This window comes from Aotus nancymaae, unplaced genomic scaffold (assembly GCF_030222135.1).
Source record: "Aotus nancymaae isolate 86718 unplaced genomic scaffold, 86718_ANA_hifiasm-v0.15.2.pri h1tg000002l, whole genome shotgun sequence".
Lineage (NCBI taxonomy): Eukaryota > Metazoa > Chordata > Mammalia > Primates > Aotidae > Aotus > Aotus nancymaae.
Window position 1 is genome coordinate 28680513 of NW_026988413.1, and position 12116 is coordinate 28692628.

Below are 12116 nucleotides of genomic sequence, written 5' to 3' on the forward strand. Positions count from 1 at the left end.
CCCTGTCAAATGCGAATGTCCCTAACAGTCATGCACTGTGTGCCACTCACACAGTGGACATGAGGATGGCCTAGAAGGTCCCCACATCAGGGCTAACACTTCCTGCCTGGGATGATGCCCTTTGCCTGACCCTGGAAGTCTCCCTCTGCACAGCTCTGCCTGCTGGAACCTGAAACCCGTCTCCCTGTTCACAGCCAGTGAGGCCTGTGTGCTGGAGTCCAGGAGGCAGGAGTGCAGGAGCTTTGATACCGGCTGCTCCTCCTGCATCCAGGCCCCAGTAAACTCCATCTCGGGGCTTCCCGTGGTGGGTGGGTGGGGTGCACTGCAGCATCCTGCCCCCTAGAACTGCCCTGCTCCACCCCACTCCCTGCCCACAGTCCACTCAGCTGCAGCACAGGACTTTCTCCACAATCACAGCACATCAGCAGGGAGGAGTCATTTTCTGCCGCAGGTTATCAGGTCTGTGAATCAGAACCGGCTGCTTCAAGAGACATCTACGCACGTGCACGCATGCACACACACACAGACACACACCCCAACCCCTACCACTAACTTCCTTTTTCTGCCGTCTAAATTCAGATTTCAGGTTCGAGGGAAAGTGTCTACGTGTAAGTTTTGGCTGGGCATGGTGTCCTCCATGCCGGGTGAGTATGGGCATATGTCCTCTCTCTAGTCCATGCAGCCAGGGGCTCTGTGCTGTTTGCTGCTGTAACTTCAGCACCCAAACGGTGCCTGGCACGACAGGTGTTCAATGCACATGGGCTGACCACCTCAGCTACAGGACTCGTTCCAGGCCAGCAAGATGAAGACCTGCCCTGGGTATGCATGCCTCCTGCCACCCACCACTCCACACCAGACAGCCAGAGACTCAGGCCAGTAATCTCAGCCTCCCACTCCCCACCTCCTGACACCTTGGATCCCTTTGGCCTCAACCCCACAGGGCTCTTGAGAGCACAGGGGTACTTCCACAACTGCATCCTCTCCCCTGAGTGATAACAGCAAACAGTGAACACAGAATCTGTGTTGGGGCTTGTGTAAAGGACTTTACAAATCTCTCTGTATTCCTTTACTATTTTTTAAATAATAAAAAAATAAAAAAGTAGAGGGCGGGTACAGTGGTTCACACCTGTAATCTCAGCACTTTGGGAGGCTGAGGTGGGTGGATCACGAAGTCAGATCGAGATCATCCTGGCTAACACAGCGAAACCCCGTCTCTACTAAAATACAAAAAATCAGCTAGGCATGGTGGCAGGCATCTGTAGTCCCAGCTACTCAGGAGGCTGAGGCAGGAGAATCACTTGAACCTGGGGGGCAGAGGTTGCAGTGAGCAGAGATCACGCCACTGCACTCCAACCTGGGCGACAGAGCAAGACTCCGTCTCAAAAAAAAAAAAAAAAAAAAAAGAAGGGCTCTCACTATGTTACCCAGGCTGGTCTTGAATGCCTAGGCTCAAGCGATCCTCCCGCTTTGGTCTCCCAGTGCTGGGACTACAGGTGTGAGCCACTGTGCCTGGCCTCTGAATTCTTTTATCAACCCTGCAGGAATTTTTATCTTTTATTCTTTAGTTTACAGATGAGGGAACTGCCTCAGAGAGGTTCATTAACTCACCTGGGGCACTCGGCTAGGGCGTGGCACATGGGACTCAAGGTCAGCCCATCTGCCTTCAGAACCATGTCCTCCACCACTGACTCCTTGAGATCAATCTCACAGCCAAGTTCTTGATCAGCACCAACTCGGCCTGATACTTACTAATCTGTTTGGCATCTATCTATCAACTCAGTCTCTGAATGCAGCCTATGGTTCTGCAAGAAATTCTTTGAAACCCAAAATCCTGACGCCCTCCCTGGTCAGGTCCTGTCCTGACCACGTGTGAGGACAGGCTGGAGAGAGGCAGCCAACTCAGGCATGGTGGCTTCTGCAGTGGGCTGGAGGGAGGGCTTGGCTCCATCAATATCATTTCCTCTACTGTGAAATCTCTGAGGCTGAGACACTGCTGACCACAGGGGAGTAGAGCATTTGCGAAGTCAAACAGAAGCATCATTTAGAATAACCGTAAGTAGCTTTGGCCTCTTCTCCTTCCACGTAATTGGGAACACAAAATGTTAACACCACAGGATCTGTGCTGGACCTGTGGCATACATGTGGCTGCAGGAGTGAGAGAGATTGTCTGAGTGGAGGGGAGCTGGCCTATCTCCCAGGCCCAGGAAGCCAGATGACTCCTATAGATTGAGGCTGCCTGCTCAATGAATTGCATCAATGTCACCTGATCTGTGGCAGTGACTGGGCCCAGGGCCTAGAATAATGACTGGATTGAGCTGGGATAATAGGTCTGTATTGCCTGGCTGAACACAGCCAAGACCCTCAGGCAGCAGGGTGAGGGACCCTTGTCTCCTGCTGTCCTTGCTTAAGGCTCTGAGGCAGCTGTGAAGAGGCAAGGGAGGGGGCTCCAAAGCCCCATCCTACCTTGTGTCAATTCAAGCCCCAGGCACAGGTGCTCTGGTAAAGATACCTAGAGACTGTACGGTCCCATCATATCGTCAGGACTATTTCAGGAAAAAATGTCTTTTAAAAGACCCTGGCACCAAGAAGAGCCAAAACTATGGTTATGGGGTAAAAGTTGTTGCTATCAGGGAGATTTTGGAGATGCTGATGTTCTATAGTTGATCCAAATGGTAGTTTCAGGAGTATATAAATTTGCAAAAATCCACAAGCCATATGCTTAAGATCTGTGCTCTTCCTGTAAGTTACACCTCAATCTGAAAAGTGAGCAAGGGACCTTGAAGTCAGTGTCTTGTGCAGGCCTCGTCAGCTCTCCCTATCCTGTTGGCTGCATTTTCCCAAAAGGATTCGGCTTCAGCTGGTCAGGGCCCAGGGCTGGTGAGAACGAAGTCCTTAGTTCTGTGGCCACACACAGAACTAAGACTTGCAATGCAGGGAGCCTTCTCAGAAGGGCCCACCAGCCAGGAGAGGGCTTTGCTCAGTGAGTTCCCTCAGCCAGACCCATTGTTTATCTGGTAAACTGTTGAAGCTGTCACCCTGTCCTCAAAACCTTCAACTCCCTGGAAGAGTTTTCTCCTTTGAATTCCGACACTTTATTAATAGCCATCTATGGACCCACCTCCCAGACCAAGACAGAACATCCCCAGTCACTTATGTCCTCCCAACGTCCTTCCTTATCTCACCCCTGGGGTCCCTCGCCCCACCTGGAGGTGACCACTATCCAGATTTGTTTATCATCCCTTTGCTTTTGTGTTATGACATATATGTAGTGTCCACATATATGGACACCCTACATATATGTAATGTATTTACTGTAGTGTCAGGTTAAACTTGCAGTCCAAATGTCAGAATTTGCATCTTTTTGCTCTCAAAAACATCCCTATTTAGACAATAAATTAAATGATCACATAGATACATGCATATCTAAGCAATGCATTACTTGGTTTTGAGCTTTATAATAATGGTATTATATGATGTGAAGTTTCTGAGATGTGCTTTATTCATTCAACATTATTTTTGAGATTTATCCTTGCTTTGTGTGGCCAGAGTTCATTCACTTTCACTGCTGAGTAATATTCCATTGTGTGAATACACCTTGTCATGCCTGTAGTTCCCCATTTTTGTTTGTAGGAACAAAGCTGCAGTGCCCATTCTTGCATATGACTCCTGGTGGGTTGTTCTTACACGTGTGAGTAGCCCCTGGCCACAGAACCAGGAGGGAATTGCTGGGTCATGGGGCATGGTCATTGTCAACTTGACACGCTAAGGCCACAGCACTTGTACATACATCAATTACATCAATCAGGTCTTTCTATCACCAGCATCTGTTGTTCTCAATAGACTGTGAGCCCCACGAGGACAGAGTTAACTCTCCCTTTTCCCCCAGCCCTTAGAACAGTGCCTGGAGCAGCTCAGGAAACACTAAATGTCTGAGTGTTCACTGGGCAATGGATGGCTCAGGGCAGACTCATTCCCATCCTGAGAAAACAAACCTCAAAGATGTTGCTGCTGGCAGAGCCACAGGAGCAGCTGCATTTTTGCACGTGCTGGATTCTGCAATGGATCTGCACAAATCCAGGGCACTGTCAACATGCAGTGGTTAGAAATATTCTGCCTACTTGAGGGCTCTGGGCCTGTGACAGGAGTCACTCCTCTGCCCTGTGCAACGACACCCTAGCCTCCTTCATCTGAACCGGGACCCCAGCTCACCCTGCAGGTCCCCGAGGGCCAGGCCTGCTGGGATGGATACCCTCCAAGGTGAAAGCCATGATGGCCTGGGACCAGGAGACCTGTTTTCTATTCCTGGCCCTGCCATTAATAAACTGGGTGACCTTGGGCAAGTCACTTTGTCTCCCTTCTCATCCCATAAAATGAGTTTGGACAGTGATAGCTAATTCTTGAACTTGAGAACTCGGATCAGAATCACCTAGAAACTTGTTACAGTGGATCCTCAGGCCCCACCCCATGGGGACTGAGGTAATAGGTCGGTAGTGGCACCTAGATACACGTATATTTACACAACAATGAATTTTTAAAAGACCACTAGAAACACTCACAAATGGTTAAAAAATTCAACAGTAGACAGAGATTGTAATAAAAAGTGCTCCTCACTCCTAGTGTGCTACCTACAGGCAACCACTTTTAATCATGTGTTTGATCTGATGGTTACTATCTTATTGCTAAATAATAAGCTAGTTCTTGTTTTATCAGACATTACCCATTGTCTTCCTGTTATGATAGATGAGGACTCGGCTCACTTACCTCCTCACTCCTAATATAGTTCTGGCACTATTTTTGGAAGCTGTATTTTAACGAGCACCCCAGGTGATTCTGATGTAGTTGGCCTGCCAGCCACACTTAGTGCCTAGTGAGACTTGGTAGAGACACCAAAGTGCCCATGGCCCATTTCTGAAGCCCCTGCTTCTGCTTGGCTTCTGGACTTGCTGGTAGGGCCTTTCCCTACCTCTGGAGGCTCAGAAAGGCTGGGCGCAGGGTCACATTGACAAACACACTGTTCTGGTATTGTTGGGGACAGAACTGCGTTGTCCTGTCATCTTGCTTCCCCTTCTCATTCGTGTCACCTTCTGCCCCCAGTTGCATAATTAGGATGAGCAGATTTCTCCTTTAGGGCCTGGCATAGCTCTGATCCTAGCAGACTGTTCGATGCAGACTTTCTAATAATCAAGGATTGGCATATTCATACAATGGACCACGCAAAATGCACAAACTAAAATGAACCTAACCACATGGATGAATCTCACAGGTGTGCATCAGGCACATAAGAATACATACGGTCTGAGTCCCCTTATGTAAAATGTAAAGCCATGCAAACCAAAAAAAACAAAAAAACAAAAAAAACAAATCAACATAACATAACAAATGAAATAGGCAAAAATCATCTACTGGGATAGAAGTCAAGAGAGGTTAATTTTGGGGGTGAGAGTGGCTGTGGAGGAGCTCATGAGGGGCTGCTGATGCTCTTTTTTGGTGTGTGTGCTGCTCGTGTGGGTAATGTTCACTGTGTATTTGAGCGGTTCCCTTCTAATTTGTGCACTTTTTCTAATGTGTCTATTTCCTGATAAATGTTACCTCCCTTAAAGGAATGAAGAAAAACCAAGCAGCTCCCCTTCCTCCCTCCTAAACTCCCCCTTAAACAAGCCCTTCCTGGGATGGGGCCAGGCAGGCTGAGGAGGCCAGAAATTTGCTTGTGTGGTGGAGTGGGGTTGGGGCGGTAGGTTTGGAGCTGGAGCCCAGAGACCTGATCCTGCCAGTTTTGATGTATTCCAGAGTTCCAGCCTGGCGCCCCATAGAGCAAAGCTCCCTGCTGGGTCAAGGGAGTGGCTGGAAATGAGGCCCAAGCATGTTTCCTGGGAAGGATGACAAGACACTCGCCAGCCAGGACCCATGTGCCTTCCTCCCCACCTGCTCACAGCCAAGCTTTCCAGGGGGAGGGTGGTGTATGGGCCCCCAGCCCGCCTCCCCAGGCTGCTGGCCAACCTAGTGTAAATATTATTACACTCCTACGCATCTGAAGGACGTTAATTATTAAAACACATGCCACCCAGGGTAGTGCACTGTAATTAGGTTCAAATTAAATTAGCATCCTCTTGTAATTAGGACATCAATAACCACTCTTGAGGCACCAGCTTTCTGGCCCAACCCCATTGCTTCCCAACATGGGCTAATGCAAAAAAAAAAAAAAGGGGTCCATTGACTCTCTCTCCCCAGGATGCAGAAATAATCAAACCAATAAATAAAATGGAGGCAGTCACGGGAGCCCTTCTCTCCACTGCCCGCCTTCCTTGATCCTGCACACTAGCCAGAGGAGGGAGACAAGTTCGCTGTGGAGGAGTCTCAGGCACCAGTGCTTCCCTGGCGGCTTTCCCAAGCCCTGGGCTCTGCTGCATCCACCCTCAGAGACCAGGCGCGTCCTCAACCTGCCCAGACATAAATGATGCTTTCCTGACACCTGCTAGACCCAGGTCTTCTCCGTTTCTCTGGGAAACTTCCCAGCCACCTGGGCCAAGGTCTCTGCCCCTTAAAGTTCCAGGACACCGCCCACTGCTGTGGTTTGTTATAGATAGCATGGCATCTGCTGCCTCCTTGAGAGCCCAGAGAGATGATCTTGGCACTCACTGGACCCAACACTGTGCTTGGCACTAACTGGGTCTTAATCCCTGTTTGGAGGACGCCTAAATGGATGGATAATAGGTGCTCAAGAGACTTCACTATTCAACAGGAAAGGTGGATGGAGAAGCAGAACCCACGATCCTGAGGCCAAGGTGCAAGTTTTATAACTCAGGGAGGGTGAGGAACCTGCGGAGAGCTTTTTCCGTGTTACTGGTACAAGGGCTGGTGCTGAGTGGACAGCTACACATGAAAATAGAACATGCCGATGTGTGCGTAATCAGAGTGCCTCCTTCAAATCTGCACCCTCGGTGCGTGGCTTGCCTCACCTTGGTCCCAGCCCTATCCAGGTCACATTCAGGAACTTAGCAGATGTGACAGAGAGAGAAACACCAAGTTGGGGCCAAAGCCAGAAAAGCCGCAGTAGTCCCTTCCTGCCTGGTGACTGATCTGACCTTTGTCTCAACCAGCCTTGGAAGAGAAAGAAAATCAGAAGAGGGAAGGCGCAGGAAAAATTTCAATTGGAAAACTAAGGAGGGTTTATCCTTGGGCACAGATGTAACCAAGGCAACTGTGAAGACTATGAGATGATTTCAGACCCTTTCACAAAAGACCAGGCTGGCATCTTGCCTCTCTGCCGATTGTGTTCATTGTGAATACACATCTCACCCTACCAGAAGCACCTCAGAGGTCAAGAAATAAGTGAGATGGGCATTCTCTTCTTGATAGATAAAAAAATCAGAGACCATGGTGAGAGTGTGCTTCTCTGCCAGACGCAGGACAGCTGCTCCAGGAGCGGGGATGATGGAGAGGTTCACACCAAGTCATCATCCACACCCCTCCTAATTTGCTGGGCCCCCTAAGGGACAGCACACAGTCAAGGGAAGCACAGTTACTGGATCATAAGGGATCTGATTCAGGGAGTATAAGCACTTGCTCTGGCTAGGCTTGGAGGCACTGAAAATAGAAACTGTGAGTCCCCAAGATGACCAAGGGAAACTAGTGGTTTCTGGAGTTGAATTGACTCTCATTTCTCCCCATGGCTCCTCCCTGGTTCCTCTCACTCTTACCTCTCTTAACTACAGTGCACCTTGAATGTAAGAAACACACATGAGAAATCCATAAGAGCCCTGGCCAGGACAAGTGTGTATAAGTTATGGCAGGACCTCCGGCTTAGGAATGAGATCTGGCCAGCCAGGCCCTGACACCTCCACTGACTCTCCCTGTATCCCCAAAGACCAAAGGATCAATTTATATGGCAGCTTAGAGCATCAACCCAGATCAGAATATTGGTGGAACGTGGGGCTGTCAGACAGACATGCTGCCAAGTTTCACCAGAGTATGTGCCAGGGAGGGGCAGGGGCATACAGGTGATGCTGTCAGTGGAGAAATACTGAGGCGCGGACACTGTGGGCGTGGAAAGTGGGGACTTGCACACTTGACTCTCTCCCCAGGGCTCCTGGCCTCGAACCACAGTGGCTCCTCCCCCACAGGCTATATGCAGCCTGAGGAGTCTGAGCTCTGTGGCCAGTTCTACCTGAGGACCTTTGGGGAGAGCTTATCAAGTTAGACAGGAGCAATGGCTAACCTGGCACAGATGGGCCTCTCACCTGGGACCTGGGTCCTTCTTGGAGAAGCCGGTCCTCCTAGCTCTGTGCTCCAGGGAGGAACCAGGGGGCCTGCGTTCTAATCCACTCTATCCCGGCCACAGCAGGAATTAGGGATCTCAGCTGATTCCCTTTTGGATCCTTTCTTGGGGATCTGGCAGGGTCTGCCTAAGGTGAGGCCCAGCAATTCACAGTGGGTGAATGGTCCTGGGTGCTGCTGACCAAGCCGCTCTGACTCTCTAAGGTCCTTGAGAACAGTCATGTGCAGTGAGTCAGAAAAGACCTCTAGCCTCCTGCATGATGGCCATGGTGCCAAGTGGTGCCCACTAGGTCCAAGAGTTGCTTGGTCGGATGCTGAAGATCTGCCTTACTGTCCCCAGCTGGCTCTATTTTAGGGAGAGTGGCCAGGCATTTGGATGACTATCTTGGGGGTCATTCAAGTGTCCAGGTCTCCTCCTGGCTGAAGTTGCCAAGACTCCATGCTCTGGACCCCACTGTGACCAATAAGGGCTGCAGACAGCACATACTATTTTATTGGGCCTCAAAAGCTTTAAATACAGAATGGGCTGGCCAGGGCGAAGATGTGGACACACTGGCATTTGAGAATGGACGCATCTGAAAAATCACATAATCAACAGTTGGACAGAGAGCTGGGAAGAAGGGCAGTCTGGGACAGAGGCAGGTGCCAGCTGGCAGTGGCCCGGGTGTTAGGATAACTCCCTCCACCAGGACGTAGTCTTTGATGCTTCTTCCTGATTTGAGGACTTTAAAAAACAAAAACAAAAACCACAAACCTCCAAATAAAACCAACTGGAAGAGACTGTGGATAGCAGTGCCCATCATCCCAGAGGACAAGGGTCTGCCCCAGAAAGCTTTGGGGTCCCCCACCCCACCTCCAGCACTGATGCCACCCTACAAGACATTTCCGCACACTGAAGCAAAGCTGGACCCAATCTACACCCCCTCTCTGGGGCGTGGAGTTGGAAACACCCTCCCGGCAGAGGAAGAGGGACTGGCGTGAGCGGTGCTGGGGGCCAAACCCGATCGCCTCCTTAGCGGCTGTAGCCAAATTCATCTGCATCATCAGCTCGAAAGTCTCCATAGCGCCACAGGTTCAGCTGTAAGAAAAAACAGAAAATAGCTCTGCAGGGGTACGGGACCCACTGGAACTCAGAGGGCCAAACCCCTCAACTCAGTAGCCTCTGGGGGCTCCCAAGGCAAGAACTCACCCTGGCGCTCTTGGCTGACTCCTGGGCATTCAGGTATTCTGTGATCTGGAGGGACGAGAGAGGAAAGGGAGTGGGGTCAGGGGTGCCCTCAAATGATTAGCCAGCATGACCCTGCAGAATGCTTAGGTCAGGGCCCCATCTCTCCTTGCTCAAGCCTGTCCAATGGAGCCTTAGTTCCCTCAGAGTAAAATGCAAAATGCAATCACATTCATCTCCCGGCTATTCCCTTAACTCTGCACTGGTTCTTCCATCTGCTTGGAACGCTCCTTCCATCTGCTTGGAACGCTCCTCCCATCATGTCGTCCTGGCTCCCTCTCCCACCTGCTTCAGGTCTGTGGTAAAGTATCTCCTTCTTAATGAAGTCTCAGGCAGCCCCATTTAAAATTACAACCTAGGTCAGGCGTGGTGGCTCAGGCCTATAATCCCAGCACTTTGGGAGGCCAAGGCAGGAAGATCACTTAAGCTTAGGAGTTCAAGACCAGCCTGACCCCATCTCTACAAAAAAATAAAAAAATTTAGCCAAGCATGGTGGCCCACACATGCCTGTGGTCCCAGTGACTTAGCAGGCTTTGGTGGGAGGATCACTTGAGCCAGGGAGTTCGAAGCTGCAGTCAGCCGTGATTGCAGCACTGCACCCCAGAGCTGGTCTCAAACCAAACCAAACAAGAACAATAAACACATGACTTTCCCCTCCCATCCCTGACTCCCTGGATTCCACTTCTCTCTGTTTTTTCACTGCAGTTATCATCTTCTAATATCCAATTTAATTTACTTATTATTTCCATTTTAATTGTTGTCTGCTCATGCTTGAACGTAAGCTCCTCGGAGCAGGGGTGCTGTCTCTTGCTCATTCATATACCATAGGCCCTCAATAAATGTCTACTGATAGAATGAATAGATAAGCGAACACACGTTAGGTGTTTCTCTCAGGGACTGGGGCAAAAGGAATTTTCTGCATAGCAGAGACATTAAGTTTCCCTCGACCTGGCCCACTTGGATGGGTCACTGATTCAGCCCAGCTGGGAAGCAGGGCTGGTCTGCAATAGGGCCTCAGCGGCTGCTTGGTGAGAGGGTAGGGAGGGACTCAGAAATGTACAGTGTTGAATGGAAGGGGCTACCTTGTATCCAGAGCCCAAAGCTAATCACCAATGGCCGCGCAGTGCAAGGTATTTCCCAGGTACGAGCGCATTGATCGTCATGATCAGCCCTGAGAAGTGGCAAGGCATCCAGTGCTCCCCTCACTTCATGAGCAGGGAGATGGGGCTCAGGAGCTGGCTTCTCCTCTCAGGACGGTGGAGCCAGGACTCCAAGTCCAAGGGGCTTTCCAAACAGCCAGAGGGTTGTGTGGCAGAGTTCCCCTGGGCCCTTTGGCACCGCTTCCTCGGCAGCTCTGGCTCGGAGTGGCACTGGGTACCAGGAGTTGGTTATGGACTTGGAAGTTGTCTGTTGAAGAGTGAAACTGGGAGAGCAGGAGGGACAGGCTTTGACCCTCTCCACACCACCCCTGGCAAAGCTTTCTTGCCTGTCACCTGGGGGTACATGGGGAAGGAAACTTTCTGCTCTAGTTTGCAGCTGCATTCTCAGCCAAACCCGCAGCCAATTAATTTGGGATGTAATTAGCTTTAACACAGAAACAAAAACAAAAAAAACCCCAACAAACCCAAATTCATTATCTTTCCCCAGCAGGAACAGCAGGATGGTGGATTCCCTGCTCCCTTCCTGGCTCATGGTGCAGTCCCCTCCTTGGTGAGGGTGGCAGGGCAATGCTGGGGCCGCCTCTCTACATCACGTACCACTTTCTGGAACTGTTTCTCCTTGCGCACCTCCACCATGACCAGCCCCTCCTTCACCAAGCCCAGCCCCACATCGCCCTTGGAATCTGCGAACTGCAGGGTGACATGGGGGCAGCCGGCGCTCAGGTGTTCCACGTTGAGCAGGCACTGAGTATTCTGGATATCCCGAACCACACTGTCCACGGCATCTGTGCGGGCATCTTCCTGGATCGGAGACATACTCAGTCAGAGCAAGCCAGAGAACAGCCACTTGGGCCCCAGCTCTTGTCCATGGACTCCCAAGAAAGTCTGGCCAGCAGGGGTCTCCTCTGCCAGGTGTTTTCAACTCCCCTGAGAACCCTAGTGATGTTGGCCAGGTGCTGTGACTCACGCCTGGAATCCCAGCACTTTGGGAGGCTGAAGTGGGTGGATCACTTGAGGCCAGGAGTTTGAGACCAGCCTGGCTAACATAGTGAAATCCCATCTCTACCAAAAATACAAAAATTAGCTAGGCGTGGTGGTGGGAGAGGGTGGGAGGGAGGGAAGGAAGGGGAGACGGTGGGAGGGAGCCTGTAATCAATCCCAGCTACTTGGCAAACTGAGGCACAAGAGTTGCTTGAACCTGGGGAGGTGGAGGCAGTAAGCTGAGATTGTGCCACTGTACTCCAACCTGGGCAACAGAGCAAGACTCAGCCTCAAAACAAACAAACAAAAAAAACCAAAAAGAACCCTAGTGAGGGAGAAATAGGCTCCGGATAGGAAGTCTTCCCCTTTGCTTTTCCTTGCCCTTAGCCTGAGACTATTTGCAACTGACCCCTTTCTTTCCTACCCCGAGCCCCCACCCTACCGCCCCGTGTCTCCGAGGAAAAGTGACTTCTTTG

General features: G+C 50.6%; 1 protein-coding gene across 1 annotated transcript in view; it reads right to left on the minus strand.

Annotated features, from left to right (window-relative positions):
• Positions 1 to 8745: 8745 nt before the first annotated feature.
• The window catches only part of SND1 (staphylococcal nuclease and tudor domain containing 1), a 444881-nt gene continuing 441510 nt past the window's right edge, over positions 8746 to 12116 (minus strand). Inside the window, exons 22-24 of the mRNA XM_012473984.2 lie at positions 11257 to 11460; positions 9464 to 9508; positions 8746 to 9352 (exon numbers count right to left, since the gene is read on the minus strand). Of these exons, the coding sequence (XP_012329407.2) occupies positions 9287 to 9352; positions 9464 to 9508; positions 11257 to 11460 (315 nt within the window). The 3' untranslated portion in view covers positions 8746 to 9286. The remainder of the gene's footprint in view (positions 9353 to 9463; positions 9509 to 11256; positions 11461 to 12116) is intronic.